Source organism: Teleopsis dalmanni, chromosome 2 (genome assembly GCF_002237135.1).
Source record: "Teleopsis dalmanni isolate 2A chromosome 2, ASM223713v2, whole genome shotgun sequence".
Classification (NCBI taxonomy): Eukaryota; Metazoa; Arthropoda; class Insecta; order Diptera; family Diopsidae; genus Teleopsis; species Teleopsis dalmanni.
The window spans coordinates 234,646,172-234,663,171 of NC_051847.1; the positions used below are offsets into that span (position 1 = coordinate 234,646,172).

Below are 17,000 nucleotides of genomic sequence, written 5' to 3' on the forward strand. Positions count from 1 at the left end.
ACTAGTTACGCTCAACAACATTCCAATACCGCAAGCAAATGACGTAGTTTTTTGGCATCCATCTTAAGAGAAGACTGACTTGCAGCAAACACATAAATAGTAATCTATGAACACAATGAAATTGAAGTTTAATTAGTTCTATTGGCTTATGAACCCAAATAGTGAATTTTGTCTCGAAAACAAACTCTTACTTTACAACTGTGTCATTAAACCTATATGGACTTATGAAATTAATTTATGGTGCTTAGCTTGCTTTTCAAATATTGAATCGTTCAGAAAATAACAGGACACGAAAAATAACAAGAGCGTCGTGTTATGTAAAAAATTCTAATATCCATAAGGATCTAAACATCCCGCTAGTAAAGGATGTTGCCTGAGCATACGTAGGCAAATATCTTACGAAGCTAAATGTGCATCCCAACCCACATGCCAGACAATTACTTTTTACATTTAGATCTTTGCGTCTGAAAAAAAACCACTGAGTTCAATTTAAATACATTATTATTAATATTTAAAATATATTTTGTTAATTCAATAGAGAGGCATATCTAATATAGATGAAGAGGAAAATGTAGTATTTGCCTCTCCATCTTCAAAAAAATTACAAACAAGTCACAAGGCTTTAAATTTTTATATTTACTTCAAGATTTGAAAATTTATTCTAAATTTCTTATGTTAAGATGAATTCAATAAAACATTAAATAAAATGAAATGTAACAAACAAACATTTGCAGTTATATTAATTATTTTGTAACCAAACAATTTTAATAATAAAAAATTTTGACCAATTAGCCTGAAAAAACACTTTATTTGCAGTTGTAGGCAAAATCCAGGGAATCGCAATTTTTCCGTTCCGGTTCAAGACAAAATAAAATATATCGGTTCGGTTTCGGTTTTCGTTCCGACAAAAGTATCGGTTTCTTTGGCTTCGGTTCGGTTCCGATTTGATGCTCTGGTATAATCCTTTTATTATTATTCTATTGTCATATGCCTACAGTACTCTACAAATTCAGATTTCTGTAGCATACATATCCAAATATTAAATACCAGTTACTGATTTCTAGATAATAAAACATTGTTATGGCATACAATAATTGTTGACTTGGACATGAGTATATATGTTAACATCAATGATACTTATTTTAAGAACTTTATTTGCTGTGCTGAAATCCTAATACCCGCAGCTATTTTTTTATTAGTATAAGAAGTTGTTATTCAGTAGTTGTTAGAAAAATGAGTATGAATTTATTTAAAGTTTAAAAATCAAATTAAAATTAATTAAAAATTAAATTTATTTAATGTAGTTGACTTTATATCTTTGCAATATGTGAGATTTCAAATTATGATTTACTGGGTTCGTAACAATTTAAGGAAAATAGCGTCACGGTGCATTATCCCGAATAAGGTGAAATAAAGATATAAATAATAAATATCAATAAATTAATGTATATTTTTGCAACAATAAACTAAACGAAAAATAATTTTATTTCTATGAAAAAAAAATTATATTATGAAATCGTTATTGACGGTTATTTAGTGATTTATGCCTAATAAAAAGATTTATACATAATAAAAAACGAAAACAAAATTAATATTATTTACATTAAAAATAGTACATAACAGAAAAAAAAATATTTATACAAAAATTTTTATTTATAAATAAAGCACACACATAATCAATCTACCCACTTTTACTTAATACTAGTGATATTCGTATTCGGTTCTACGAAGTATGCGGAGAATCCGATTAATCGAATAGTAAACGAAGTCTCCGGAGTTGAGAAAAAAATCGGATTATTTGTAAATCCACAGTCTTCGAATATCCGGATCTGCGGTTATTATTCGCAGTGAAATTATTTGGAGACTTCGTGAGCAAAAGTAAAGGGAGAGCACAAAATGCAAATGGACGGGCATCACACAAATAAACACAATTTTTTTCAGGGATTATAGAATTTGTTGTTGTTTATCGATTTTATGAGTTTAGTATTTTACGCAGAAAGTTATACGTGTGTAATATTTTTTTTTATTTTATTTATTTCATTTTATAACAAAAGTCGAAAATTAAATTGTTTCAACTAAAAACTTTAGGCAAATTTATGTGAGAGTTAATAAGCGACTGTAGTAAATAAAGCATCTGATCCCAGCATCTACAGAAAAGCATACCAATCATTCGATTGAATGCAAGATCTTGAGATTCACCACAAACGAAATAATTCAACTTACACTTTTTCAGTAACTTGGTTAGAGAATTTAATATAATCAAAATTTTTTTTTTCGACGGCAAATTCTCATGCGCAATGGTGCTTATATTAGCATTTTGATCTGCATTTTGATATCATAAACTTTCTAACTATAGCTTAGATACTCATTGAATATTTTTCTCCTCAGGTCCGGTTAGTTGATCTCATCGTCCGTTATCGTTATTATTTTTATTGGCGATCGTTACACTTTCGTAATCTCACCTACTTTCAGAGGCGAAGACATGTCTGTTGCACTGAAGATCTGTTGCTTGCTCTTTTCAACATGTCCTTCCATACTTCATAAAAACTCCACTTCCGTTATGATTTGTCCCAACAAACTACGTATAATCGCAAAGCACGAGAGCTGTTTACAATAACGCTCTATACGTTCAATTAAATTTTTTTACCATTATTCAGCACTTCGTTTACAGTTGTTTCACTGCAAGTGTATGTATGTTTACATTGCTTTCCACACCTCTAAGAATTGTCAGGATTCTTCCCGTTTATATTCGTTTTGCTTCTGCTTCAAAAAGGCGTATGGAAAATCAACCCAACTTCTGAGAATTGAGATATACGATGATATTTACAGAATAGTAAAACAATGTACTTAGGTATTTAAAAAAACAAAATATTTCAAAGTATTGTCTTATAAGTGGTTATAATAACTGTTGGACTGCAGTTGCCATACTCACAACCTTGAATCTCTCAAATTAGGAAATATTACTATATTCGCTTCTTAACCAAACGAGCCAAAGCTGCACGAAACTTTTATTGTTAAAGTTTCAAATTTTTTTGTTACATTTTTTTGATTTCAACTTATGGAAATTACAATCAACTAGTATAATATTTTAATCGCTAAAGCTTGAATTCACAATTCTAATTAATAATGGATAATATTTGCAGGTTTTCATTGACAGTAGCAATCCAGAACAAGTTAATGATGTTACATATATTAAGCACCATGAACAACTTCCTTGTTTCTGCAGTTTAGTGTTTGTTTCATTCTGGATAGCTCTATTCTGTGGTCTAGTTTTACCAAATTTCCATTATGTGCCTAAGGGTTTAACTATAATGAATCACCAAGGAAATGACACTGATTTTGTTGCAGAACGTGCTATGAATATACTTAAGGAATTGGAAATAATAGGACCAAAGGTTGTGGGTAGTTATGCGAATGAAAATTTGACTGTACAACTACTCCTCAATAAACTCATAAATATAAAAGAAAGTCTACATAAGGATCTTTTTAATATGGAGATCGATCAGCAAATTGTATCAGGGGCTTATATACACTGGCAAATGGTAAACATGTACCAAGGAGTACAAAATGTGGTAGTTAAGTTTTCCTCAAAAAATTCCACTAGTGAATCAGCTTTATTAATTAACAGTCACTTCGATTCCAAACCAGGAAGTCCAGGTCTAGTGACTTGCATTTGCTATATAGTTTTTATATCTAAACTTAACTAATTAAGGATCTGGTGATGATGGAGTCATGGTTGTTACTATGCTAGAGGCGCTAAGAGTACTGTCTACAACTCGCGAGACTTTAAGACATACAATAATATTTCTTTTCAACGGAGCAGAGGAAAATCCCTTACAAGCTTCACATGGTTTTATAACACAACATAAATGGGCCAAATATTGCAAGTGAGTTCCAATCATTTATTTTAGTTAGAACTAATTAATATATTTATTTCGTTTCAGAGCAGTTATAAATTTAGACTGTGCTGGAAGTGGGAATCGTGAAATATTATTTCAAACAGGTCCAAATCACCCATGGCTTATAAAGGTAAAAGAAAACAATACCACTAAAATTTCACAGAATTAACGTTTTGACTGCTAACGCTGAATGAAACTAATATGCTACTTACTATATAATATGACTTTACTATTATTTTTTATGTATTAAAATTGCTTAGAAATAATTATTTATGACGAAAAGAAAATATTTAAGAGTTAGAAGGGTTCGAAAAGAAATTAAAACACAACAACAAAAAATTTAGTTAATTTGTGGGAGTTTGGCTGACCATACAACGCTTTTTCGAGTATTGCCAAGTACTCATCTTCAGTGGTCTTAGGAAATATTCGATTTTTTAATTAGGCCGTATACATATATTGTTGGTTATTCATTTCTATTCGAACCCATTCTGCAATTTGGCAAAATATAATGAATATGATATTGAATTAATTTCTTACAACTGCTACTTACTATTCAAATAAATACTTGAAAATGTATAAGTAGTTCTGTAAATTATACGATTTAGTTGAGGTTTATGCACTTGCTTCGAAATACAGAAGGCAAGTGCATTAATCAATTGCAATTAAAGAAAATAAGAGTAGTAAACTTGCTCCACTCATGTCAAGTGCAATGTTTGTATGATTATAGTTCTATAGGCGCCACTAACTTTTTCCATTATGCCATATATCAGTATAGCTTTATTCTTAAGATAGTAGACTAGACAATTTTTCCCCCTAAATCATTTAACCACAAGATAATATTATTGAAGCCTCTTATCCACCAAATTAATAAATTACAATTCTGTGAACCAATATCAAAAAACTTGATCATGACCAATAACTTATTATTTATTATGCTATTGAAGTACTATAGTCAGCATGTGAAGCGCCCATTTGCGACTACTATGGCTGAGGAAATATTCCAAGCAAATCTTTTGCCCTCAGATACAGATTTTCGCATTTTTAGGGATTTTGGAAAAATTCCAGGTAAAACTATGTTCTCAATATTTTTTTATTATTTTTTATATTAACTCAAAATAACTAAAGGCTTGGATTTGGCGCATACATATAACGGATATGTATACCATACAGCTTTTGACAGAACAAATGTTATATCGTTGGGAAGCATTCAAAATACGGGCAATAACCTAATATCATTAATACGGGCTTTAGGCAATGCTTATGAGTTGGATAATCCATCGGTGAGTAAATATTTCCGAAATAATTTTTTTCTATAAATTTTTATTTACATCCGTAGTTATACGCTAAAGGGCACACCATATTTTATGACTTCCTTGGCTTTTTTCTAATTAATTATTCAGCAACTGACGGGCTGAAAATTAATTTTTGTACATCAGTCTTGACCATCATTCTAGTAGGAATTTCTATTTGGCGCATGGCAGCTGTAGTTTCGATTTCTATGAGTAGTGCTGTTTCTTATTTTACATTTGTTGTATTTCTCCAAATAACTGCATTTATCTCTGCAAATATATTAACAATATTGACCGCAGCAACATTAGACCTCATAAATCATTCTATGTCTTGGTTTAGCAATAAATGGTTGGTTATTGGGTTATATATATGTCCGACATTATTCGGATTAATATTACCAACATTACTTCATATTCACTACAAGTATAGCGTAAGTACTTTCAAAAATAATATAATTGATACATAACTTTGTGTATTTAAAGCATACATTGTTGAGGCAGTATCAACTGCAAATGATTCTACACTCTCACAGCTTTCTGCTCTCCATTAGCTGCATGGTAACAACATCCTTAGGAATTCGTACATCGTACACCCTTATGATTCCAATATTATTTTATAGTTTTTCTCTTGTTGTGAATTTAATTACAACTCTCCATGATCACGGTAAATAAGAATAATTTTTATAACTTCCATGATGTATATGTTCTAATTATTATAGCTTATTTTTGGGCTATAACTGTTCTCATTGGTCAGATAATGCCTTTTTTGTACTTTAGTTATGTCACAGTTATATTCTTATTCACACTTATACCCATGATGGGACGCTATGGCACTGCTTTAAATCCAGATATTGTTATAGGTAGTCTTTGCTGTTTTGGAACATTATTAGCAGGAGGGTTTCTGGTAAGTCAGTCTGAGTTCTTGAAAACTGATTTACTTACTGTTTTATATTTCAGATACATTTATTTCATTTTTTTCGACGAACTAAATTGCTTGTTACTTTTATACTCATTGTCTACTTTGTATTTCTGATAATTGCTACAACACCAGTTGGGTTTCCATATAGATCTAAGACTAACGTTGACAGAGTCAATTTCTTGGTAAGTTTATTTCAAGATGTTTTTAAAAATAAGTCTCTTATTATGAACTTTTAGCACGTTTATCGAATTTTTTATGATTATGCTGGAAATATCAGTCTTAATGATAGCGGTTATTATTTCGATTTCCAGGATAGAAATGCAGAGCGGCCCATGAAGTGTATTTACTTTTCATTATTATAATTAAATGCATAATTACTTATAATTAAATATTTCAGTAATATTTCTATTAAAAATTATATTTTGTTGTAATTCTATTTTTTTCAGCTTTTATTGATTTAAATTCTATGAAAAGCATTGATGAAGACTGTAAACGATACATGATGTGTGGACTTCCTTTATTTAATCATCGGATGTATGCTGCACGAAAATATGGAAAGTGGTTCCCCACTTATAACTCAACACAAATTTTACCTCTGCCTTCATTGCGCTTAATTGAAAAATATAATATAACAGATCTAACTTTACGGTATGAATTTGAGCTAGAAGGACCTTCTCATATGAGTATTTTTATTCAACCCTTTGATTATGCTTCTATATCCAACTGGTCATTTTTAAAGGAAAAACTTTTACGATGGCAACCACCATATCACATATATTTTTCATATGGTATTGATAGATCACCTTTGAAATTTTATTTAAATCTTACGGTTAGCGTCATTTTACTTACTGATAACATATTAAATCTGTTTCACGACCTACTCGTAGTAAAACTCGAATAAAACACAAGTAAAATATAAACTGAGAGCGTAACACACAGATTTTCATGAAACAGCTTTGTGTAAAGTCTGGTAAGAACACCAATGCCGCGCAAATAAACAATACAAAAATTTAAGTTCAAACCAAAACAGCTGATTCACATATCAACACAAATTTTACTTTAAAAAAATGTTCGAGTATAGCTGTGTAGCATTTTCAATTTTCGACAGGGATGTTACACTCTTGAACGCACTTGTGTATACACAGTGTTACTCAAAGTTACTACGAGTAGCTCGTGGAACAGACATGATAATTTTAAAACTAAAAAAACTTATATTCTTAGGCAAAAAATGGTACAATTGACGAAAACACACCGCTTTTCGAACTCGGTGTTGCTGCTCATTATATAAGTTACGAGCACAAGCGCGAAGAAAACGTCACAGCATTCATAGGAAAGTTTCCGAAATATGTACATGCAATGGAATGGCCAAGCATATATGAACGATACATATTTTGAAATACATAGATATGTAATTATAACATATATACATCACAGAAAACTTAAAACATTTACTACAAATTTATTGCATTTTCAGCGTCAGTAATGCTTAGGATGTATTCGTTTATACACACACATATTTATTTTCCTCAAAAAATTTCTTTTAGAGAAATCTAATATACAGGAGTTCAAGTTTTTAAGAGTTTATAATGTACACTTACGAATATATTCCGCAATAGATTTTAATTATGTTATAATGGGCTTGCCTTAAACTTTTATTTAAAATGAAAATTAAACCAAAAAAAATAAAATTACAATCAAGAAGTTTTCTATTGTTTCTTTTGGCATAAGCAATTAACTGTTCTTCCAGATCTAGAGGACATCTTACATCTTTTCTAGGGAAAAATGCTGATGCAACAATGATATCTCTGTTGTTGATTGTGATTGTTGCCGCGTACAGTAACATAGTCTGTCAACGGAAATAAAAAAACATTATGAAAAGCTGTACGTGTTGGTCTATTTAAGTTCTTGCATCAAAGCAATTGTAAAAATTGGTATAATAACTCCACTGGGTGAAGTGTTTTAAAATCCATCAAAATATCCCATTGTATGATTGCAAACTAAGCCCCCACACAGCCTCAAGGTGTATGCTCGGAAATATCAAATTTGTAGAAATATACAAATTTATAATATATAAATATATTTAATGTTACATATGCGTTTACATATGCCTTTTACTTTTACATTTGGTGAAACAGATAAAACAACAATTTCATCGAAATCAAATCTTGTCATTACCGACAATATAAGACAAAATTTCTCACGAATGCCGTATACATATTTTCGAATCTATATCTGGGTTGTCTCGTCTCATTATTCTGTCTTCTACAAGCGCCGATATTAGGATATGGCCCCGCAATGTACTTCACATCAAGTCCATAAATGCAACGTCACAATCATTCATCTATTTGTCATATAAATGTAAACGTCGGCGGTTCACTACCGCCATCAATCAACTGTACGTATATATCAATCGTCATTGACCGTTTCAGCAAATGGCCATAAGCGATTCCAATTCTCGATCAAATCGTTAAAACTATCGCAAACGCATTGTTAACTCAGTGGATCGCTTCTGATCCACTGGTGACGTTTTGGCGTATCGTTACATATTACAGCAAATTAAGGCAGATAATTTAAATCTTTCTTATTCAATAAATTTACTGAATTAAACGGTTGCAAATACTTACGAACTATGAGTTATTATCCTCAAAGCAATAGAATGATAGAACGATGTCATCGTATATTAAAAGCAGCCTTAATGTCTCATCAAACAACAACTTGGACAGGACTTTTACCAGTAGTATTTTTAAGCTTACGCACAGCTTTTAAGCCAGATATCTGAGGGTTTAAATAAATGACTTGTCAAAATTAGAACACAGTGTTCTCTTTCTAGCTAAATTCAGTGACTTCGCCGCTTAAGGAAAAGTACTACTTCAGCACCAAACAGAACAATAAAACATTTGGACATCTCACATCAAGAAGAAAAACAAAAATTAAACGTTTTTTCCATATATGTGCGCATCGCACTAAACCAAAACATGTTATTGTAAATATTAAACATTAATTAAAAAGATTAAATTTATAATAAACTAATAATTCGCATTGTAAAATTGACATTTTAAAACATAATATTGTAATTATTTAAATTAACATGTATTGCAATTACTTCTTTTTTTATTATATTTCATTTATATGTTTTCACATGAATTCTTTTCTTTATAGGCCGTTATCACATAAATTTAGCACTTCAATATATGTGTTTCCCTGTTAAATAATTAAATCAGGATATAACTTTTAGAAACTCTTTCTCCTTACTATCTTTTGAGCGATAGAGAAGAAAAAATTCAACACAATATACTTTTTATTTACATTTTACTTAAACTATGTACGTGCATAGACCCATTGTGTAAAATACTGCGATTCAAAAATTTATAATTAAGATTGACGTTTGAAACTTCTGGCAACATTATTAAAAGTGCAACAGTGAGTTTTTGTTTATCAAATCACAAGTCAGTGAAATCGCTGCAGTAAGTGTTGTTGAATTAGGTGTTAATTATTGTCATTGACTGTTTGATAACAATTTAAACAAATTTTAAATGTAACATTAATAATGGAAGAAGGTCGCTACCGTTTACGTTCCGGTCCTTCTCATATTAAATGTTATGTTCTGTTCGTAAATGTCACTACTAGAAATGTAGATATTCTGTGGATTGATCCGGGAGGAATTGAAAAATTGTTTGCATCTATTAACCCTGGTAAAAAGGTTAAAGTGGATACATTTCAAACACATCCTTGGGTATTTAGAGATAAGGATACAGGAGAGTATATGCAAGTGGATCATAAAGATGTGTTTTGGCCAACGCCATGTGTTAAATTATTGCCAAACTTTCCACAAGGTGCTTTAAATTGTCGGAGGGCAGTTAACATTCATTCTCCAGTCCGCAGTTTGCGAGAAATATGTTTATGGAATATATTAAAAAATATATCGTCTGACATACTTACATTAAACAACGACAGCATTTGCGCTCTTGGCTTACCAGTAACACTTACTAATGAGCTGCTAGCAAAAGCGCGATCTATTAGTTTGTATAAGAAACTGTAATTATTAAAACAAAGACTGTAAACATTTAATGTTAGAATCAATATTTTATGAATTTAATGTTACAACACATACACATAATAAACACATTTAATATGAAATGTTTTATATTAAGTATAGTTTATAAATAGATATATGTATATAGAGTATAGTTTATATTTATTTACGAAGTTTGAACGAAATTTAATTAAAAAAGAATAGTGCTCTTGGTAAAAATATGATACTATTAGTGGAACATCTTTTAATTTATAAGTAGCATTGCTCGGCTTTACTGGTTATTTTATGACTTAAGTTTCTATGTTTGTTAAACAAACTCAAAATAAATCTATTTACTTTAATAGTATAAATAATATGTCAGGATAGAGCACAGATAGTAAACGTTAAATAAAAATATTTCGTTATAAGCAAACTTCGAGTTTTTTTTTTTATATTTAATTATTTGTGAACACGCATATCTGCATAATACTACACAATAAGTTTATCAATATGTTGTAGTTTCACATACACTTCATATTTATATTAGTTTTGAATACAGATACATAATTTTTGGCATGATTGGATTAATTTACTAATAAAATTTGTTGCACTTTAAAATTACATAGAAGTATTAACTTGCATTTTTCGCAAAATAAATATGTAATATTAATTCGTTCCAAGTTTTCAAGTATTTCAGTTTGAAAAACTCAAATATCTTTCTTTTGTAATTTTAATAAAATTTAATTATTTTTAAATATTTATATTAATTGCAATCATTAATGTAATAAATATAAGCTACAGATACACTTTACATAAATTTTAAATTAGACACTTTTTGTTTCTAACACTATTTAAAACCAAATGTAATAATGGCTGTTAATATTATATATAGCTAATTACACATACTTAAGATCATATTTAACTGTAAAATAAGTTTTGAATAACAGATTAATAAATAAAATAAAAAGAAACACAGATATCTTCTACTATTTCTAGAGATTTCATTGTAGCGATGAATGAGTAAAAATTTTGGAATTCACAAATTACTTTTTCATAATTTGCCGTCATAACTAAAATTTGGTTTTGTTTTATACTGGAACGTTAAATCAGTTGACTGTTTCCATATGAAATGACGTACAGTACGTAAATCCATATTAGGATCAACGACCTAAAATTTTTAAGATTTGTAATTAATGTAACTTCACTCATTAATATCAGTAATTCTGATTATTTACCACATCATTGCACCATAACTCAATACGATCTTCTGCGGGTACTTGAGAACCTTCAGAATTTGCATCACTTTGACTATTTTGTGACGAATTTCCCCCACTGGGAGTACTTTCACATCCAATAACTTTTTCTAACACATGCTCACAGACTTTTCGACATTGTATAAATTCATTTGCGACAAGACGATCCTATATTGAAAAATTTATATTGAAAGTGGAGTGAGTCTTTCAGATTTGCAATACATAACCTTTTTAGTACGCTCTGGTTTAACCATTTGTGGATGTGGTTGCAAGAAAAATGGAATCTTCAAGAATTTTGGTATTGTTTTCTCTATAACAACATCCGTTACCCACTGTGGAACAGTCTCATGTAAAAGAGTACTCTCACTTTCTCCAGCAGCATCACGAACTAATAAACGACAAACTGTACGTCCACCTACTTCACTATGATTATAAAAACTGAATTATTTTATGAAAATTTTATATATTTATTTTAATATATACCTGAATATAACTGGGGTATGTTTCGGAACTTGGAAATACCCATTTCCTCTCACATCAGGCTCTAACTCATTTTGAGGCAAACTATGCGGTGGTGTCCAATGTTCTAATAAAGCCTCAAGAAGTAATTTCCCGTAATTAATCTGTAAAAAATTTTTATATTTAATGCAAGATTTGTAAAGATATTTTTAAAATATGCTTAAAGAAATAATATAATAAATCAGTTAAATAGGGTTCAAATCTAATTGCACCATGCTTCACTTAATGCACTACAAAAATATGGAAACAAAACAAACCTTAATTTCAGATGTTGGTTCTGCACACTCTGGTAGCCCAGCTTCAATTGAAACCCATGCTGAAAAGCAATCAATCTCATCTTGCCCTAATACTATAGTTGGCATCTATATATATACATAAATAAATCATTTAAATTTAATTTATGAAATACTTTTCAGAATATGAAATATCTTACCCCTGTCTTAAGATCAACAGTAAACCAATTTGGAATATAGACCTGCTTATTTCTTTTTTTAGTTTCTTCTTCGAACTCTACTTTACCCAAATCTTCTTTTTTTAAAATACGTAAAATATCATATATAGCGACATTATCTTCAGTATCTTTAGTAACGATATGTCTTTTGTCATTTAACACGCTGCATTTCTTAATAGCTGCACCACCTATGCTCATATTAATAATAGTGTTAGAAAATTTAAAACTAAAACCGTTTTTTAAAAACGAACCTTTAATGTTTGCTAACTCGGTACCGCTCCCAGAAAACGACCATACTGCATCCATGCCTCCACTGGACGTAAGAGATGTTTTATCAAAGAATGGAAGTTTCCAGCAACGAATATCTGAGTTCCATGTTGTTGCCCATACACCTGTCTTATCAATATTGTAGCATAGACTTAGAACTGGTGCCTGTTCTTCACATACTACGACCGAGTTACTTGGATTACGAAGCTCTGTAACAATAATATGTCTGTCTCGGCTACCCGAAATTACATATTGAAAACTTTCATTCATTAAAAGTGACCAAACACCTTCTTTATGAACATGTATTGTTTGGACACAACGCTGCTGTCCTATATTCCATATTTTGATCGTACCATCTGAGCTTCCTGAAATTATTTGAGTGCCATCCGGTGAAACAACAAGTGCGCGGACATTTTCAGTGTGCCCACGTAGTTTCATGCTTCGAGTACATGTACGAGGATCCCAAATACGCAAGATATTTTCGGTAGAACCACTTACTATAATTGTTCCTGAAGGATTCATCGCAAGACTATAAATTGAATCTTTTGAACCGGTAAGACTTGAAGCTTAAAAATATGATAAAAAATTATATAAATGCCAGATTACGATATATTAAATTCATACTTGTTACGGTGTTATTACTAGCAGTTAATGCGGTAAGCGTATTAACATCCCATAAAAATATCGCTTTATCCAGACCTGCACTTGCAACTTGTTCTCGATCTTTTGCATAAGCTAGTGCCTGCACATAGTCCCTATGCGTGCGTAAAGTGGACATACAAAATCCTTTTTGTGCATTCCACACCTTCACGGTAGTATCGCAACTTGCACTGATCACTGGCAGAAATATAAAATTTTATTTAAAAAAATTTATTTTAAATCAACCAAATTTTTATTCACAATTTCGTCCATTGCAACAGAGCACAATATCGTTCACCCAGTCATTATGGTGTTCCATGGACTGTATGTATTTTTCATTAGATTCAGTTTTAGTATTCCATACTCGGATAATAGCATCTCGTCCAGCTGAGTATAATTTCCCATTATTATAATCCAACTGCAAAGCGTTCACACCGTTTCTATGCTGTTTTTCCTCTGCGTCTCGAATAACAAAAGATACCTTTAACAAGTAGTTAGAGAATATATAAATGCAACATGCATCCACTAATTTTTACAATTGATAAAAATATTTATTGCATAAATCCAAAGTTCGTTAATTTTAAAATAAAAAAAATTACGAATTGGATATGTACCTGCATTTTTTTTCTTTGACAATTTTTGGTCGTCAACATTCTTTCCTGTAAGAAAATTTTAAAAATTCTCTTCCCCTCTCGAGTTAACACAATTTACAAAGTTATTTCTGTCGATTTTCATTTATATTATCACTTTTTATTTACTATCGTTCAGAAAAATCATGTTCCTTTAATCGAAAACTGTAAAAAATGTATAATGTAATTTTCACTCAATTTTCATCTTCATTTATCTCAATCAAAGTGGGCAAGGTTGCTATACCAATAAGCCGACAATAGATAAAGCTACTACTATTGGCTAACAGGGCGCACAGGTTGTTAAACATTTGTGTATATTCAAATTGAACATTTATAGTTCAATAGGATACCTGTTATTTTTTTACATTCAAATAATAAGTTTAACTTAATGTTAAACTTATATGGCGTTTACATTGGCCGAAAATGGCTCATTTTGGTCAAAAATCGAAAATGAGTATCGAATGGCTCATTCTTGCATATAAAATTTCAAGCACAAAATGAGCAATTTTCTCACATTCTGTATGAATGACGTTCGAATGCATTCCACATATGTTCCAAATGCAAAGGAATCTATTGAACATACCCTAAATGAAAGCTCTTCATGGCATTTTGACAGTTTGAAAAAGCTGCTTTGACATATTTACAAAAAAAGATAAACAAATGTTTGGTGGTTGCATTTTCTTTAAAACGATGCACCAATTTTTGGAACTTCTACTTCCCAAAAATAAATAAATCGAATCTAGAAACAAGTTTTCAGTTTATATTGTAAGGTTTGAAGGTATATTTAACCTTCCTGTAACATTTTTTTGGTACAGACCAAAAATTAAATCAACATACAAGTTGAAAAATCAGCTGTTTGAAATGAGAAAAAATGAAATACAACGAATGTAAACACTTTCAAATGACTCATCCAAAATGAGCCATTTTCGGCCAATGTAAACGCCGTATTAGTGTGACATGTATGACTAATAAAAAAAATTTTAATCCATTCAGAACTCAATATTGCGAAGTTTTTCTTTAGCAATTGTATTAACCCAGGTTTTCACATATGTTTAAAGTCAACCACAAATATTTCCGGTGATTATTCTTACAGCTGTAAATCTATGACAATACTTTTACACTATCACAGTTAACTCAACATATACACAGCAGTTTTATCTTCAAACAAAATCCATAAAAAAGTGTTTTATTAGCTTATAAACCTATAAGTAATTATTAGGTCTATTCTCAAAAGTCAAGCATATGTAACATGCGAATAAAACATATTTTCTCTCTGACACAAACTGTTCACACGGAAAGTACACAGTACATATGTAATAATATATAAAAACTCATAATAAACTAAAAAGTGTTTTGTTTAAATGAAGAAATATGGTTTTTGAATTGCAAATGCATTTTTTATTAATTTTAATCTTAATCACAGCAATGGATTTATTTCATTTATACATATTTTTCAGTACGTGGAATATTTATTATTCATTATTTATTATATATTCAGAAACAAGATCCACCAGCAAACTGCTGCGTTCCACCAGCAAATTTTCGAGTAAATGAGATCACCTGAGAGAGCGAAACAGACTTTACTCGTACATTTTATTTCATGTTTGAATTTAAATTTTTATATTGTTTATTTATTCTCACCAAACTTTTCACAAAGATGTATCATGAAAATCTGTGTATAGAGTGAAATTTGACATTTTATTTGTGTTACGTTCTCAGTTTGTACTTTACTTGCGTTTTACATGAGTTTCACTACGAGTAGCTCGTGGAACAGACCTACAATATAAGTGAGTGGTTTACATCTTAAAAAACTTGTAGTAATGTAAATGATAGGAGCAGAATTTGGATATCAATAAAGTTGGTTTAAAGATTCTATCTATTTGTACTTACCATAGTAATTATATGATGACAAAACATTCACTGTTATCGTTCTTTTCAACATAATTTGTAATAAAGTAAAGCATGATATAGAAGATGTTACATGTATGCAAACCAAGTATAACGTGCTACCAAATCATACTGTATATATTCAAATATGCATTATACTATGTATGCGGTATAATTACAACTCGTTTCACTGTAACGCAAAGCGGATAGTTGATCCGTACATACATGTAGCATTCTCTATACCAGGGCTATCCAAACCAGATGCTGTATAGATCACTGTATAGATTGGGGGCCGCAGAAGCAAATACATCTGTTAATACATAGTCTTATTAGTTTTACACCAAAAGAAAATTTGCGGTGTTCCCAATAAGAAATGATGGTGTTGAAATTCCACCACCTAGTCATAATAAAGTTTGTGTTGCTGTACAGCGCCTTAAGAACAACAAAGCAGCAAGCGCAGTCAGCTTACCTGCAAAATTGTTCAAGCCAGGCGCGATATGCTGATAGAGACCAAGAGCTTATTTGCGTCAATTATCATGTAAAACGACCTTTTGTTACTGTGTATGAATGATTTTCAGAGCGGCCTGGCTTTAGACCTGGTCGCTCCACCATTGACTAAACCAGATGATTCGTTACTAATAAGTTTATATTTATTACCATTGCTTTTAATTCATTATTCATTTTAATTTTCAATTTTATTTTATTTATTTTTCTGCAAAATGTAGTTTGCTTGAATTATGTTGCTGTCCAGTGCTTCAAAGTGAAGTTCAATATGAATTTGGCACACTACTAGTATAGAGAAATTTCACAGTCTGGCAGCATCACATATTTTATTACAAATTAATTTGCATACTATTTGATATTAAAATATCCAAAATCATTAAGTATTAAAGTTTATTGTGCGTTGTGATATTAATATATAATGGCTATTTGTATATCAATAGTTGGGAAGGATGTAAATACCTAATCATATTTATATCGATTTTTAAAATATGTAACTTATGACATTACAGAATGCTCCACTATATTTTTCTACATCGGACATGGAAAAAGAGCTAGAGTTGCAGTATAGAGTACATGCAGCACTTGATGTAGTGGAAGAAAAATGTCAGCCGTCCAACAAGGGAACATCTGACTCGAAGGAGTTGTACTTGGGACTTTTATATTCTACAGAAGCTAATAAAATGTGGGTGACATAAATTTGTGGGTTGTTAAAATAGTACAAATATGCAAATA

General features: G+C 30.5%; 4 protein-coding genes across 5 annotated transcripts in view; 3 read left to right on the forward strand and 1 right to left on the reverse strand.

Moving 5' to 3' along the window:
* The window catches only part of LOC119677000 (endoplasmic reticulum metallopeptidase 1-like), a 13,905-nt gene extending 6,897 nt beyond the window's left edge, over positions 1 to 7,008 (forward strand). The window contains exons 2-11 of the mRNA XM_038088266.1: positions 3,144 to 3,657; positions 3,713 to 3,887; positions 3,945 to 4,029; positions 4,844 to 4,964; positions 5,025 to 5,179; positions 5,236 to 5,652; positions 5,847 to 6,092; positions 6,146 to 6,289; positions 6,344 to 6,446; positions 6,554 to 7,008. Of these exons, the coding sequence (XP_037944194.1) occupies positions 3,144 to 3,657; positions 3,713 to 3,887; positions 3,945 to 4,029; positions 4,844 to 4,964; positions 5,025 to 5,179; positions 5,236 to 5,652; positions 5,847 to 6,092; positions 6,146 to 6,289; positions 6,344 to 6,446; positions 6,554 to 7,008 (2,415 nt within the window). The remainder of the gene's footprint in view (positions 1 to 3,143; positions 3,658 to 3,712; positions 3,888 to 3,944; positions 4,030 to 4,843; positions 4,965 to 5,024; positions 5,180 to 5,235; positions 5,653 to 5,846; positions 6,093 to 6,145; positions 6,290 to 6,343; positions 6,447 to 6,553) is intronic.
* Positions 7,009 to 9,654: 2,646 nt separating this feature from the next.
* Positions 9,655 to 10,146, forward strand: LOC119677001 (protein Vhl-like). The gene has a single exon (XM_038088267.1). The coding sequence runs from the start codon at positions 9,655 to 9,657 to the stop codon at positions 10,144 to 10,146; it is 492 nt and encodes a 163-aa protein (XP_037944195.1).
* A 791-nt stretch (positions 10,147 to 10,937) lies between these two features.
* LOC119680151 (WD repeat-containing protein 48 homolog) lies at positions 10,938 to 14,114 on the reverse strand. Of its 2 annotated transcripts, XM_038092833.1 has the most exons (10): positions 13,863 to 14,106; positions 13,510 to 13,729; positions 13,234 to 13,446; positions 12,594 to 13,175; positions 12,325 to 12,530; positions 12,149 to 12,253; positions 11,856 to 11,995; positions 11,600 to 11,795; positions 11,355 to 11,540; positions 10,940 to 11,287 (listed from the first exon to the last, which is right to left on the reverse strand). In XM_038092833.1, exons 1-10 carry the CDS (start codon positions 13,899 to 13,901, stop codon positions 11,171 to 11,173), a joined length of 2,004 nt encoding a protein of 667 aa, XP_037948761.1. In that variant the 5' UTR covers positions 13,902 to 14,106; the 3' UTR covers positions 10,940 to 11,170. The 2 variants fall into 2 exon arrangements, with proteins under 2 accessions (XP_037948760.1, XP_037948761.1); XM_038092832.1 differs by having other exon boundaries at positions 10,938 to 11,287; positions 12,325 to 13,175; positions 13,863 to 14,114.
* A 2,516-nt stretch (positions 14,115 to 16,630) lies between these two features.
* LOC119686080 (trafficking protein particle complex subunit 2-like protein) lies at positions 16,631 to 16,992 on the forward strand. Its single transcript, XM_038100544.1, has 2 exons — positions 16,631 to 16,719; positions 16,778 to 16,992. The coding sequence occupies exons 1-2, from the start codon at positions 16,687 to 16,689 to the stop codon at positions 16,961 to 16,963; spliced, it is 219 nt and encodes a 72-aa protein (XP_037956472.1). The 5' UTR covers positions 16,631 to 16,686; the 3' UTR covers positions 16,964 to 16,992.
* The last annotated feature ends 8 nt before the right edge of the window (positions 16,993 to 17,000 follow it).